Source organism: Ostrinia nubilalis, chromosome 7, assembly GCF_963855985.1.
Source record: "Ostrinia nubilalis chromosome 7, ilOstNubi1.1, whole genome shotgun sequence".
NCBI classification, from domain to species: domain Eukaryota; kingdom Metazoa; phylum Arthropoda; class Insecta; order Lepidoptera; family Crambidae; genus Ostrinia; species Ostrinia nubilalis.
In genome coordinates this window covers 15,934,415-15,951,077 of record NC_087094.1, presented here as the reverse complement: position 1 = coordinate 15,951,077, position 16,663 = coordinate 15,934,415, and the positions used below count along the sequence as shown (strand labels likewise).

General features: G+C 35.8%; 1 protein-coding gene across 3 annotated transcripts in view; it reads right to left on the bottom strand.

The window, feature by feature from the left end:
- Nucleotides 1-16,663, bottom strand: part of LOC135073405 (proton-coupled amino acid transporter-like protein CG1139) — a 64,751-nt gene that overhangs the window by 17,491 nt on the left and 30,597 nt on the right. For all 3 annotated transcript variants that reach the window (XM_063967584.1, XM_063967585.1, XM_063967586.1), the window contains exons 2-4: nucleotides 14,606-14,757; nucleotides 3,769-3,852; nucleotides 173-323 (exon numbers count right to left, since the gene is read on the bottom strand). In XM_063967584.1, the coding sequence (XP_063823654.1) occupies nucleotides 173-323; nucleotides 3,769-3,852; nucleotides 14,606-14,664 (294 nt within the window). In that variant the 5' untranslated portion in view covers nucleotides 14,665-14,757. The remainder of the gene's footprint in view (nucleotides 1-172; nucleotides 324-3,768; nucleotides 3,853-14,605; nucleotides 14,758-16,663) is intronic.

The following is a 16,663-nucleotide window of genomic DNA, read 5'->3' as shown; positions in this document are numbered from 1 at the left end:
TTATACCAGGAGTTATTATCGAATAAAATCAGGCCTTAGGAACTTAATTTTCACCACAATAGATCGATCACAAAAATTCAGTAACCTTACCAAACATAGACGTAATTTGGCATCGTCAACTAATTTTCACGCTATTAAAGTGAAATCGGTCCAAACAATTCTGTAATCTTACCAGTATATGTACGACGTGTGCGCAAATGAATCCGATGACGATGGTGCCCACGGAGCCCACCACGAGCCCCGCGTTCTTGAAGGCCAGCGGCATGGCCAGCACTCCCGACCCCAGGGAGGCTTTTAAGAGATGGGCCAACGCGCCGAAACTCCTGGAAAACAAAGAAATAACAATTAATACTTTACCGATGGTCCGTGACCCTCACTCGGCATGGGGCACACTGAAAACCAGCGCCGTGGCCTTCGTCACCGTGGGCCACGGCATATGCTGAGTGGGGTCCCGTTGCAGTGGGCATCTTGTTGGTAAATGGGTGGCACTGCTCAGTTTACTCTTGTTTTTATTTTTTTCTTCTTCCATTATTATGTGCCACGTCTATGTAATTATCTGTATTTGTGTGATGTCCATTGTAATACATGTATCTTTCTTACTTTCTTTCTAATACACAATATCTAAGAAAAAACACACAATCACACACAAAGTATCCTATGTCCTTCTCCTGGCTCTAAACTACCTCCCTGACAATTTTCAGCTAAATCGGTTCAGCCGTTCTTGAGTTATAAGTGGAGTAACTAACACGACTTTCTTTTATATATATAGATTAAGACCCTGTAATTATTGAAATATTCAGATTTTAGTCAGAGCATACAATAAGCATTCGTATATGCTTTCATTAATTAATTTTTAATTAGTACTGTGTAAAGTGTTTATTACAAAACAGTCTAATACGACAATAGAAAGCAAAAGTAAAGAATTAGTGTTTACTTTATCGTTAAAGTCTCGGAACTATCAACTTGTAGAACTTAACTATTATTAATAAGAAAATGTATTTGAAAATTCGACATGTAATGAACATTATAAATAAATTTCTTATTCTTATCATTCACTCAAAGATTCATTTAATGTCTTTTTAGGAATCAATGAATTCCACTCTTTCACCACGGGCACAATGGACCCATGGAGCGTTGTTAATATATTAAGCCACTTCGACATCCTTTACGGAAGGATTTCGAAGCAGCTTCCAAAAATAGTTTATGCAGGTACGATTAATCAATTATGCATTGAAATTGCGTCATTTATAAATTACTACTGGCTTACTCAATGAATTACTGAGGCTGTTCGCACCGAACAACTATTATCGTAGTCGAAGGCATGCATTGTTTGCTGTTCCTCCGTGTCGCACGGTTTCAAGATCGAAATCACTTATACCACGTACATTAAGTGCTCTCAATCGTTTCCTGGACCAAAACCCAAAATGTGACGTATTTGCAGAGGGGTGGAGTACGTTACTAGCAGAATGTTTGGGTTACTGTGAAAATAATCGCATCTGATTTATGTACTTTTCCTAAATTAAATTAAGTTAAATTGTTTTTAATTACTTAAATGTTATTCTGAGCTTTGTTACGTCTTGTTTGAATAGTGTAATTGGTACTACCGTTCTATTCATGAATAAATAAATAAATAAAATAAATAAATAAATAAATAAAGATAAAAGCCTACTCTTAAGATAAAGCCTACTCTTAAGACTAAAATCCTACCTTAAGACTAAAAACCCTACCTAAAGATCAAAAGGCCTACATGTTTATAAGTAACTACCAAGCATTATCGAAAAACCACTACCTCTTATTCTAAGTGACGTTAATTTTTTTTTTTTTTTTTTTTTTTTTTTTTTTGACGCGCGCTGGTAGCTTGAGGAGCTTTTCCAGCTTCACCGGGCAGAGTGGCGAGTACAGAAGGTACTCTAGCCGTTTGGCGATCGTCGGTGCGCATGCCGACGAGGCCGAGTGTGGGCTTCGCGAAGCGAAGCCCAGGCTCGTCCGCGTCGGTCGCAGACCGACGTTCGCGATCGGGCCGTATCGAGCGCATAAGGCGCCCGATCAGTGGCGAACCCAACTAGAGGGTTGCCCACCGCGGTGTTGGACCAAAGTCCAGCCTACGGCGGGCTCACTCTAGTGGGCCCGATCGAGGGGACTACGGACGCGGCCTGAGGGCGCCACGGTAGGCTCGGACCTCGACTCAGGCCGTGTCCGGGGGACGGATAGGGGAGAACCGGCCCGGTACGTGTCTGTACCGTCCGAAATGGAAAGCAGGGCCTCGTACTCGCCGGCGAGTACGGTGTAACGAGCTACTGTGTTGTGGAGTAGTTGGCGTGCTTAAGGCAGTGATGTCTGTGTTCAAAAATTCGGTAATAGGATCGTCCGGGTCGTCTAGGACATGCCTAGGTCGTCGGTATTGGGAGTGACGTTAAAATATGAGGTACTCCAATTCAAGATCCCAAAAAATTCTTCGATATCGCGAGCTAAGTCAGCACAACGCCATCTATCGGTGAATGCGAATTTCACTAGACACCCCTCCGCAACGTGCTTGTAGGGGTTCTCACCCCACAGATATTTCAATGGACGACGCGGCGCCGCGACGTTAAGGGAACGAACTCGAAGTATATTTAGCTATAGCCTTTCCTTTTACACACTCTGAAATGATGGCATGGACAAATAAAATGATGAAAGAACATAGAACAGATTGTCCACATCCTTTATAAAATGATACGATAGTAAAATATGAAATGAATGTTGCGAGATAAAACATACTCTATCAGTTAAATTGTTACAAACAGGAATCAAAATATACCACATAGAGTGAGCATGTGTTACTTGAATTTAAATTATTAATAGACTACACGAGTCATTGTACCGTATAGGTACGTAACAAAATTTTCACTCAATTCTACGTTTAGACTTCTGACTTCGTTAAAAACACTTTTTAAACTTTAGGCTGAGTTGCACCACCTAATTTTGACCGTAACTTTAACGATAACCGGTGTTTTTTGTATGGAGTTTGACAGATTTTTGACGTGGGTTAAAGTTAAAGTAAGATGGTGCGACCTAGCCTACGTTTTCTAATTTGTTTTAAAGATCTCTGATGAATCACTGAAAAAGAGTACACGTTTGTATTGTATTTTGTTACTTGTGTGTTAAATCCAATGGGATCAATTTCAGAATCATTTCGGAGAAGATTTAGCATCCACTTTGGTTTGGATTTTCGGGTTAGCAATCAATTTCGGAAAAGATTTAGCATCCACTTTATTTTCTCGTTTTAATTAATACTTTCATTGCAAGAAAAAATGTACAGACTGTTTTCGCCCAGGTGTTCAATTTGGCGTAAGGTAATCGGTGTGATAATTACAATAACTGGCTCCACACTTAATTAAGACACATTACGCAGGGTTAATGTAAGTAAATATAATTAATGTTTTATTTATTTATTTAGTCACGGGACTATTCCCACCTCTTGTTCCCATCGCTGCAACTCCTGTGTAGCTAGAATCAACAGCTTGACCGCAAATGAAAACCCTACCAGTGAAGGTCAAGTTTGTCCCGGGGGAGAGTTAAACTGTCATTGGACCCACAAAGAAATTAGAAGAACATAGGAGTACGAAGTTGAAGGATTAAAGAATTAACTTTATCAAGTTTGCATCGATTGAAGTCTGTGATTTGCGTAAAAATTAAATCCTACTGATCTATTCATCTCAATCCAATGAATGTGCTTAAGGTTTCCAATTTTGGGTGCTATTTTTAAATAAAAGTTAAATTGAAACTTACGATGTACTCGAGCTGAGGGGTCTGTGGTCGGAGGGTACATATGGGTCCAAGTCTTCTCTCGATCCATTGTACGCCAATTCTACCCTGAAACGGAATAATATTCAATTAGAACGAAAATACATTGTTAATCTTATATCTAGACAAGACAGGTCCATCGTGTAATCCCGCTAACACGTTACCAGATTCAGATATGTCAATTATGTGATAACATGTGCATTAAAATAAAAGGTTTTGGTATCTACAAAGTGGATTTACGTAATATTAACACGTGTCTGAGCTGTATTAAAGTGTGCACGACAATGTTTAGTTAAGATCATAAGCAAATCCTGCTTATCACTCAGACTGTCTGTAAAAAGTTTGTTAAATAATTTAGATGGCTTGACGACTGCAGGGATAATCATAGTTTGGTGGTTTTGACATGTCTGACAACTTCAAACTATAATATTTTGGCCTCTTTTAGTCAAGTATGAATAGAATTTACTGGGCAGACGCTAAGCTTCATCTACACTTATCATCGTTCGTTTCAGCCGAAAGACGTCCACTGCTGGACAAAGGCCTCCTCCAAGGATTTCCACAAAGACCTTATCACTTATCATGTCAAGTGTGATTGCGGTCCTATTGTTGTTATAATACTTTAAACTTATCGTCGCCGTAAATAATCCCAGTCTGGGCTGTTTTATTTAATTTTAAGGGTAAGGACGACTCTACTTTTTCAAAAACTTTACGTCTTTACCTACATAATCGAATGACTGAGCTTCGATTCTGACAGTGAATTGATTTGATGTCTCCTTTAATACGGACCGTTCAAGTGCTTACTATGTTGCTATTGATCACATATAGGTTATACCACTTGTCCTCTCCCGCTGGTCTGAAGTGTCTTCGATTTGACCCCAATCGATCCATGTGATGACATGTGTATTTTTTATTGCATCATTCAATGACACATTGACATGTAAATTGATCGGTAATATGCAGTAAGTAGCTTTGCTGATTTAATTCTGAAGAGTTGCGCGTGAAAATTTGAATAAATCTTGTATTCTAAGCGTGGTGGAATCCAGTTAAAGGTTTTAATATAAATAGCAAGAATTCGATACAAAAAGGAGCTTTTTGTAACGAATACGTGAATTCCAAACTTTTTGTACGTGAATTCCAAAGCTCTTTTAGTCAGTATTTATGTAATAAGTCAAAAATTTTAAAATGTTTCATCTCCCACGCAAGCTTTTTTGCAAAGACCTCAAATGGGTTGTGTGTCCAAAATTCGTCCAAATCGCTTAAGTGCTTCAGGCGTGAAAACTAAACAAACAAACAGTTCATTTGGCGTTTATTTGTCATTTCCACCCCGGTTCACCGAAACCTACTATGTCCTAAACAGACATAGAAACATGACGCGACTGAGTTTCTATAATAATGAAAAGCTGGTTTGAATAAAATTATAATTTTCGTATTTTGAACATCCTATAGCTCCCGAGTTCAGCCTGTTACCTTGTGTTTACACATTATAATTAAATCATCTCTCTAATTTTAGTTCTCTCTATGAATAAATCTGTAATATAATTTTCACAATGGTGAGTTTGACTACGAGATTTAACATAATATTATACCGTTGTAAAGAGTTTCTACGGATGGAATTAGATGTTATTATTATTCAATTTGCTTTGTTTTGTTTTATGAGTTTGTTTATGTAAAAGTGAAAAGTAAAGTGATATTTTTACGGGTTAGCTTCATTAGTAATGTTCGTTGTTATTATTTTCACGAAGCTATTTCAGTAAATATATCAATTTATGATTATGTATTTCTTATGACAGCATTCGATCATCAGCACGAGTGCTGATTTTCCCATTGTTTGTCTGTGTTAAATTGTTGTAAATAAACTACATTTATAATTGAGCTTCGGACACACAGACGACGCGTTTATTTTATTTATTGCGTGGTTGAATGTTTCAGAATGGCGTGCATCGCATGCCTATCATGGCTGCAACATGCCACCGTGGGTAATGGCCCAGTTGATGGCAATTTTGTGGTTTTGTTTACGTCCGTTTATCTTGCCGCAATAGAAATGTATAAAGTAGGTATAGGTAGTTCGTATGTTTTATGCTAATGACGTCAATTGCTGGTCAAAGGCCTCCCCTAAGGATTTCCACAATGACTGGTCCTACGCTGCCCGCATCTAGGTGCTTCCCTTCACCAGAAAGACACCGTAGGTAGGTATGCCGAGTGTCGACTGACTCGACTGAGATACTATTTCAAATAACGAGTACACAGGATAGAATGAAGCTTAATAGAGTAAGTAACCCTGCGAGGTTACGTTATGTCAGATTTTTTGGGTTCATTAACCTCATTGATTTGTGCTAAAGTTTCAGCACGAGAGAGATTTTCACAACTGTTTTTGTATCTTGAAAATTATAAATAACTTGAAAAAATCGAACTGCCTAAGGCGGGAATTGAACCCACGACCATGAAAATTTCGACGGTTTCATCCAGTGTCTAAGTAGCTCAGTTGGAAGAGCAGTCGCCCGGCAAGCGGAAGGTCGTGGGTTCAATTCCCGCCTTAGGCAGTTCGATTTTTTTCAAGTTATTTATAATTTTCAAATTAGTTTGAGATGCGACTCTTAACGCTAAAAATTAAATAACTATGTTTTTGTACCTTTCCTGAAAGTACACAATAAAGCCTACTCGATCTCCTTCCATTATGAAGTTCTCTCCATTATTACGATTGTGGAAATTTGCCATCAGATTAACAGTCATGGTAACTGCTCAGATGGGTGTTTATTACCGAGAATGATGACTTCGTTGATCTTACGTTAATAATACTGTTACAACATTACACTCATTCGATTAAAAGAGTAGGCGCACACCGTTGATTTTTCGTCGGCCGATAGTTTAGTCGGGCTTTTGATCAGTATGGGCATGTATGAGAGTGCGCACACTACGCCGATTCGATTTGGCCGATTCTTCATACAATTTGAAATCGGGCACAACTATCGGCCAACTAAAAATCAACGGTGTGCGCCTACTCTTAATTCAAAAGCAAGCATAGGTATTGTGTACTAAATATTTTTCATTGCTTAAAGTAATGGTTGAGATTGACTAGAGTATTTAGCATCGTTTCGTAATACCATAAGCCTTAAGAGAAATGCTCATGATAGGTATGTCGTAGTAAGCTGCGTTGATTATGACAAATAAATAATAAATAGACTTGTGAATGAGATGACTTAAATACCTACTAGAGCGTATTTAACAATTTCGCAGACAAAGATAATGAAACTAGTGACCCGCCCCGGCTTCGCACGGGTGCTAAGTATACATATAAACCATCCTCTTGAATCACTCTGTCTATTAAAAAAATCGGATCAAAATCCATTGCGTAGTTTTAAAGATCTAAGGATACATAGGGACAGACAGCAGAAAGCAACTTTGTTTTATACTAGGGTAAACTGCCAGTCATTGGACACTTAAGAAAGTTATTGGACAGTTCTTTACTGAATTAAAAATAGCATTTCTATTTCAACAACAGAGATTCCGACTGATGGAGATAAAAGGGCGTTTTTTGAAGGAATTATCATTGTATTTGAAGGAATATTCATTTTAAGAAAATTTAAGGGTTGTTTTGTCCAATGACTGGCAGCGTCCAATGACTGTCGGTTTACCCTATGTAGTGATGTATATTTTGAGCCTCATCTCATTTGGAATTCTATGACTCGTATGCAAAAACCGCAGAAACTACTTACTGCACTAACTAACCACATCAGCTGGAATCGACTCGAAAACTAGTGCAGTTGATACAGGGTATCGATCGCAAGTTCCTCACTTAATATTCAAATGGAGTAAGACACTTGGAGCTAATCAGCACATTATAGTAAGTGGACGTAAAAAAATATTCATAATTAGCAATTAAAAGTGAAACCCCATCCTGACTGTTGTAATTTTCAAGCATAAAATGGAGAGAAACTGGTATAATTAAAACAGATCAAGACATAGATATGGTGTGTTGTCGTATACGCAAATGATATTCGCTTACGACATTATCCCGAGAACATTTTGTTTGAGTGTCGATATCTTTTACATAACTTGGAAATAAAAACCTGGCCAAGTGGAAGTCGCACTACTATTTGCCATTATTGAAATGGAAAATAACATACTTAGGTACAGTCGATTGCATAAATATGTTGGAAGTGCCAATATTTCAAAATATTGTAGCACAGTTAATACTGCGCTACCGCAACATGTTTATGAATAGTTAAATATTTTGAATAATTAACGCTAAAAATATTTTGAAACATTGGCACTGCCAATATATTTATGAACTCGACTGTACAAGCGTACAAATAACGGTTTGGGTTTCAAACGTTTTATTTTTAAAACGTTTGAAAGGCCACAAAAGCGCTTCTGATTTGTTTCTATTCAGATTCAAACGATGCGAACCCGAGTAAACTCAATAAACCCAATATTCTATTATTACATTTCCTTTAACATATCCTTAAAATATGATGTTATGGTGACGAAAAAGCATTGACCTCACGCACAACACCCACGACTTGGCAACAAGCTTAACATTCGATAACTCAATAAAAAAGGTTAACAACCTCTTGTAATCTCCACCTTAGTATCTCACTACATCACAAACAATCGCAAAACTAAGATTCCTCTATCCTAACGAGACAGATTCATTTGCTTATTAATTGATATTTCATTGTTATTTTTGTACTTAATTATTGTAAACCCCTGCACAAAAGCACAGAATAAGTAATAGTACAGGTACAGAAGGATTACCTACTCCGCAAGACGAATTAAATAAATGCGAGACTTGCTGCGACGCGATACAGTAGAATTCAGCTCGCACAGCACTACGTACCTACAATTTTACTCACCTACAAGTTTTGTCTCTTTCTATCGCGTGCCTCTGAACTCTTCTTACGCTGTTAGGGTTGCTGTCTAGTGAAAAAAATAATTAATCTACTTATATGTCATGAGGTACGTACCTCATGACACGTATGTATGTAAGTACGCATTCATTATGGAAAACCTTGGGAGAGGCCTTTGTCCAGCAGTGGACGTCATTTGGCTGAAACGAACGAACGCATTCTGAGCAGTAGTCATGGTAGGTTAGGTTCCTATACTATCCTAAGAATTATTGATTACCTACATGGCTAACATACCTTTCAGCATCTTTGGGAAGCGAAAAAAAAGATAAATCCGGTAGATTTCTTTTCGAATTTAAACACCCGAACGCCGCACAATATTTCTTTCTCTTTATGTCTATTTTTAAATATGTAATACTTCGATCATAGAATTAGGTACTACAAGGCACGCCAGCGTCGGGCGCTTTTTTTTTTTTTGACGGGACGCGCGCTGGTAGCTTGAAGAGCTTTTCCAACTTCACCGGGCAGAGTGGCGAGTACAGAAGGTACTCTAGCCGTTTGGCGATCGTCGGTGCGCGTGCCGACGAGGCCGAGTGTGGGCTTCGCGCGCGTGACACTCGACTGATATAATACCCGCCGGCGGGGCGCTTCGCTGTAGGTAATTATCGGATGTACCGCGCGGAGTGAGCCAGGCCTGACAAAAGGCACCCACTGAAAATCAGTGTCTTGGCAGTTACACTATCAAGATGGTACTGAGTGGTTTTTGGCTACTACATAGGTATATCGTTTCATTTATTTTTTAAATTATACAGAGTGATTTTTGTATCAGTATCCAAACTTTCAGGATCGACTCAGAATCAGTAACTTAATTGATTTACGTAAAGAAAACAAAACTTTTTTCTCCATATTTAAATATTTTCATCCGCTGCGCGCGGTTTCCAAATTGACTCACGTGGAAAATTTGCTTCGTTCATGGAAAAAAATGTACACACAGTTAACTGCAAAGCTCAATAGACATAATGGTGAGCGAAAATAAGCAATAACCTTTAAAACTTAAGATATGGGCACCCGCGAATTAGACTTTCAATTTTTTTTTGCGAAAAATACCACAAAAATAATTACGATAAAGTTGTATTGTCAAATTGTTCTAACGAGCTTATTAAAAAAATTTGGATACTGATAACAAAGTCACTGTATATGTGTATGTCTTTTGTTGCCAAATAAAGTTATTTTCTGACTTTTCTTTCTTTCTTTATAACTAACTAGCTGACCCGGCGAACTTTGTTCCGCCTTAATGGCAATAAATAAGCAGACTTTTTTTTTATTTCGAACGGGATAAAAAGTATCCTATGTCCTTCTCCTGGTTCTAAACTACCTCCCTGACAATTTTCAGCTAAATCGGTTCAGCCGTTCTTGAGTTATAAGTGGTGTAACTAACACGACTTTCTTTTATACAGGGTGTTTCTTGTAAGGTGTCAAGCCGAAGGCAGGTGATAGGTGAGGACTAGACCTATCGATTTCACCCCCATGTATGTTCTACGATTTTTCATAGTTTAGAAGTTATCGTTAATTTTGTGATTTTTTCAAATTGTATGACCCAGTAGGCTTTAAATTTTTTTATCTTTTTTTTGGGTCGCCTTTTCTCAGATTTCTTTTTTTTGACAGATTCCCTATTAATTGCAGATTTTTGAAAAAAATAATCAACTTCCTATATTTGATGCAAGATACAAAATTTTTGCTAGAAACATAAAAAATATGCTTTTAGCGGAACATTCTAAAATTTTCAACTTAAAGGTTTGAAAAAAAAAAGAACTTCCATAGGTCCAAAATAATTTTAAAAACTGCGCAGTTTTCTGAACTTTCATAATAACACAAAAAAACATGTACTTAATAGGCCATTATTTTCTGTAATCGCTCCACTCAAGTGGCAAGTTGGAGATTCCGTTACATGTTTTTGACTTTCTTAGGACTAAGTAATGTTTGCAATCCCTTAAGTTTACGTTATGTAGAACACATTTAGAGACAATATCTGAAAAGAACATTTATTATCCACAACGAGGAAGCTCTTGCCCTTCATCTGGTATACAATAGGAAATATGAAAATATTGATGAACTGCGGACAAAGCTGACTGAAGCACAAAACCAAATTAAAATGAAGAAGAAGGTTTTACAAATAATTTTTTTGCGTCGTTGTCGAATGTGCATTCAGGTCAACGGCGGACATTTTGAACATTTACTTTAAATTAAATCATTACACCCTTCTCTCTCTCTCTCTCTCACACACACACACACACACACACACACACACACACACACACACACACACACACACACACACACACATACACACAAACTCTTTCCCTTTCTCTCACACTCTAATGATATGTAGGTATATCGAATTTAATCGTAAAGTAACAACCACCACTGTGGTCTAGTGGTAAGGCCACCTATTTAGGACAGCCAATTCCTCTGTGGTTTAGGATTCCGAGTGAAGCTCGCTGATCATCCATCAGTTTCCATCAGGTCAGATGAATGGCAAGAGATTCCTCGTTGTGGATAAAAAAATGTTCTGTTCAGTTATTGTCTTTAAATGTGTTCTACGTAACGTAAACTTAGAGAATTGCAAACATTAGTTAGTCCTAAGAAAGTCAAAAACATGTAACGGAATCTCCGACTTACCACTTTAGTGGAGCGATTACAGAAAATAATGGCCTATTAAGTACATGTTTTTTTGTATTATTATGAAAGTTCAGAAAACTGCGCAGTTTTTAAAATTATTTTGGACCTACGGAATTTCTTTTATTTTTTTCAAACCTTTAAGTTGAAAATTTTAGGATGTTCCGCTAAAAGCATATTTTTTTATGTTTCTAGCAAAAAGTTTGTATCTTGCATCAAAGATAGGAAGTTGATTATTTTTTTCAAAAATCTGCAATTAATAGGGAATCTGTCAAAAAAAAGAAATCTGAGAAAAGTCGACCCAAAAAAAAGATAAAAAAATTTAATGCCTACTGGGTCATACAATTTGAAAAAATCACAAAATTAACGATAACTTCTAAACTATGAAAAATCGTAGAACATACATCGATGGCTCCTACGTATACTGGCGTAAGTGAAAAAAGTAAATTTTACAGGAGAGCCATTTTAGTGGCCAGAACCATATTTTTGGGTCATATCTTCTGACCTACTAAAACGAATTTAATGAAATTTCACATTTAGCCTTAACATGTAATGCTTTTGCTACTGCTGTTATCAATTTTTATATTTTTCTTATATATTTTGAGATTTTACGCATTGCCCTTTTACGTCGGCGTATTTCTATAATTTCATGTATATTATTCAACGTAAAGAGACTTAAATGACAACGTAAATATAATATTTTAAGCGATTACTCTCATTATTTATGCATGTAATTATTTTAATTGTTATCATGTGCTATATCAATAATAAATCAGTTAGAAAAAGTCGTTTAATGTACCGTTTTACGTTTTAACGCAAATACGCCCATATACTGTGCTCGAGATTTAGTTAGGTCTTTTAACATAATGTGTCATATTTTTAAAAAATATAAATAACTTGAAAAAATCGAATTGCCTAAGGCGGGAATTGAACCCACGATGCCTTAGGCAGTTCGATTTTTTCAAGTTATTTATAATTTTCAAATTAGTTTGAGATGCGACTCTTAACGCTAAAAATTAAATAACTATATAATGTGTCATAATTTATAAATAAAACAATTTGCTAAATATTTTCATGGCTTTATTTAAGATTTGGATTATAAAAAATATATGTTTATGTAAGCAACTACTCGTATAGATTGACGAATCGTATGATTGGGCTTTATACGTGGCGTAGTTTTGCACATACGCCTATTTGCCTAAAATTTTATTTTGTATCTAATGGAAAAAAAATTTTTTTTTCTTACTGATGTTATAGATTAGAGCAAAGTGAAATCATTGCTTAAATAATTGGAAAAAGGCGTAAGCGGCAGTTTCGCCCTTATACGTAGGAGCCATCGACATGGGGGTGAAATCGATAGGTCTAGTCCTCACCTATCACCTGCCTTCGGCTTGACACCTTACAAGAAACACCCTGTATACAGTGTGAGTCACGTTAAAGTGTACATATGAAAATAGATGAAACTAGACCTATTTTTATCGACAAAAAAGAGGTCAAAAATTTTTTGAGATTTTTTTTTTATTTTTTATAGATTTTTTTTTCTTCCAATTACTTATTGTAAAGAAAACGTAATAACTTTTAAACTAGGCGGTATATCCTGATAAAATAAAAACTGTAATAATGCTAAATAACAGGCGATACTAAAAAAATACATACAATACACAAAAAATGCCCACAAGTAATAAAAAATGATACTTTTTGAAAAAAATCTGCTTAAAAATTCGTGTTTTTTTGGTTATTTGATAAATTTCTCCAAAAAATGCCCCTATAACAGGTAGTTTTTATTATTGTGTATTATTCTCTATCGTATTACCTTAGTAAAACCAAAAATTGCATGTCTCTATCCCTATCACAACATTTGCTATGATAGTTTGAACAAAGGCCTACCACAACATTATTCTCCTCTACAGGTAGGGACAATTTTAATTTTAACTAAAATGCTTATTTTACTTCGAAATCTTTTGATTTTACTTGAAATCTAACTTGTCTTTATCAAAATTACAAATCTAGAGCCATTTTCAGTTTCGTTGTTAACGAAGCGTTGAATGGCGCGCCCGGAGAGGCTTAGTTCAAACGATCATAGCAAATGTTGTGATAGGGATAGAGACATGCGATTTTTGGTTTTACGAAGGTAATACGATAAAAAATAATACAATGTAATAAAAACCACCGGTTATAGGGGCATTTTTTGGAGAAATTTATCAAATAACCAAAAAAAACACGAATTTAAAAGCAGATTTTTTTCAAAAAGTATCATTTTTTATTATTTGTTGGCCTTTTTTATGTATTTTATGTATTTTTTTAATATTGCCTGTTATTTAGCATTATTACTGTTTTTATTTTATCAGGATATACCGCTTAGTTTAAAAGTTATTACGTTTTCTTTACAATAAGTAATTCGAAGAAAATAAATTCTATAAAAAATTAAAAAAAAATCTCAAAAATTTTTTGACATCTTTTTTGTCGATAAAAATAGGTCTAGTTTCATCTATTTTCATATGTACACTTTAACGTGACTCACACTGTATAGATAATTAAAAAGGGCATACAAACAGGACACAACTTTAATGGAAACTTTTCTCTAGAATCTTTAACTAGACTAATAGAAAATGGTTGCTAATTATTAAAATAAAGCAATAACTTAGATTGTTTCAAATTAACGTTGTAAAGCACGAACGCATTTAGAGAAATGAAGTTAAATTAAGGGCGAAAGCTATTTATTGTTCTGAAATAGGCATTATCCAAGGTATAATTGCCAATTTGTTGCTTGAAAATTTATGATTGTTAATTATTGCGGTAAAGAAAGCATAATTTTAATAAAAACAATGATATCTAACGATGGAAAATAACGATATATTTTATTATAAATCTTTTGACATACAGTAAAGTTTTTTTCGTAGTTACATTTTGTGTAGTTTTAATATGTGCTGTTTCGCAACAAAAATATTCAAATCAAATCAAATATATTTAATTTGCGAACATGGGTATTAAAAGTAGGTGTTATAGGTATTTTAGTATCTCAATCTTCCACCTTTTGGCATGCAAAATTATAAATTAAACTTATAAATTTTCATTTAGTTAAAGAAGAATATAATGTCAGATAAATCGCGGAAAAAAAATTCTAAATTACATTTAAATATAATAGATTAGTAAAAAAAATGTTTCATTAATGTCATAGATGTAGAATAAACACAATACAAAGTCAATATTATATTATAATTATTTCTGATATGCTGTCGGCAGCGCATGTAAGTTCTTGTCTTATCGCAAAGCGGCTCTATAAGTTCTTCCAAAGTACTTACTTGGAACTGTAGGCGTCCACATCTCTTAGTGGCGGGGCTGTGGGCTTTTCCTTTTCCATTTCTTAATATTTTCCTGTCCCGCTTTACTTTCTAATATGTGTTATTTTGTGTTGACTTCATCCGTACATGACCACCAGCTGGATTGGTTTTACCTGTGAACAAAATATTTCATTTACATAAACATTGAAGGATAGAGCTCCGTTTGTGGTTAAAAACAGTGTAATATAGGACCCGTTGGCCAAATGCAGATGGGGAAAACGATGGCGAAACTTCTACCCTAGAGATTAATTAGATGTTAAAACTAATTGGAGAGTAGGTACTTGTGTCTAGAATTTTAAGTGTTATATGCCCGTTTTCACCATCATTCCCTAATTTTTAAGTGACCCCTAACAGCAATTTTGTTTTCATAGCGGTCACTTAAAAATAAGGGGTTTATGGTGAAAACGGGCATCACTGTATTATAATTAGGTTTTTCTTAGTTCAACGCTAGACGGTACGTTGCCGCTGGGTAAATGACCAAGGATATTTTAAAAGATATTTATAAATCTTGCACTGTAGAGACGTAGCGCAGCGATCAGGAAATTAAATCTGCCACAAATGCTACTCTCTATATTATACAACCCCAAACCTTACTGTCAGTGTTATCAAGACGTCAATCTTCTGGCGCCTTGCCAGTCTAAAGAATTATAGCAACTTAGCTTTTACTTCCATCCGAAACACGGAGATTGCAATAAATGCCACTTATTATGGTCGGAACGATATCTCATTACGAAATACGAGTAACTCTTACACGGCTATCAAGCCGTGAGAATACACTGAATCATGGATATTACGTGTTAAATGTAAGAAGGCACGTGTAAATAATAAACATGCCATTTTGTAATCGAGATCGGACCTCAATAAGCGCAATACCCGCTGTTGGACTTTTAAATTTATGACAGTCTTCCGATGATGTATTAAACCCTGCAGAGTACGGTTGATTACGACATGATGGAATGGAATTACATAAAAGTTTAAATGATTTATCGAGGTACAACTTCGCTGTATCAACTCATTTCACACTAAAGAGCAAGTAAAGCACTTTGAAAACTAGTAAACCTTAATGAAGCTATACGGTGAGTGGATCCACCTTCAGCTTTTATTTTTTTAAGAACCTCCTTCTTTGAAATCGAAAAAGAAACAAAAAAACTATTTAGGTAAATAAGAACTTTTTAAAAGCAAAGTAGCCGGCACTTTTCTTTTTGAGCTAAGCCCTTGATAGCATGCTTCAACAGATTTGTTTTTGTTTTTCAGTACTTTGCATTCCAAAAACATTTCCCAACAGTTTTTCTTTAGCTTTTCATTCATATTATTCTAAGAGGCTTTTCCCACTTTCGATGCAGCTGTCTAGACTGTTAAAAACGTCGTTCTTTTTTATTGGCCTCATAAGTTTGCGTCAAACACAATTGCAAACCATTGACAAGCGATTGCTCCGAGTACCAACACGTATTGTTCTCCGAAGACAAATCGACTCATTGATTAATTTAGAGACACACGCACGTAACTGAATGGTGTAAATAGAAAAATTGAGACTATTATCCTTTCAAAGGCACGCCAATTTCATTCAATGTCAAATACTTTAGTTGTTTGTAATAAAATCACATATTAATGCGTATTTGCTTCACATTAACTATACGTCATATGCGTTTGATTTTTTAACAAATGATTCATCATCATCATTTCAGCCATAGGACGTCCACTGCTGAACATAGGCCTCCCCCAATGCTTTCCACGTTGATCGATTGGTAGCGGCCTGCGTCCAGCGCTTCCCTGGACCGCAATACCGTACCGGAAAACGCAGCGTGGTACGTCCACCTACAAGGTGGACCGACGACATCGTAACAAATGATTAATGTTAACTATTACTGATTTATCAAAATATTTTTGTAACAATCCTTACAAATTAAAACGTATTTTATCAGTTACTAGCTGACCCGGCGAACTTTGTTCCGCCTTAATGGCAATAAATAAGCAGACTTTTTTTTAATTTCGAACGGGATAAAAAGTATCCTATGTCCT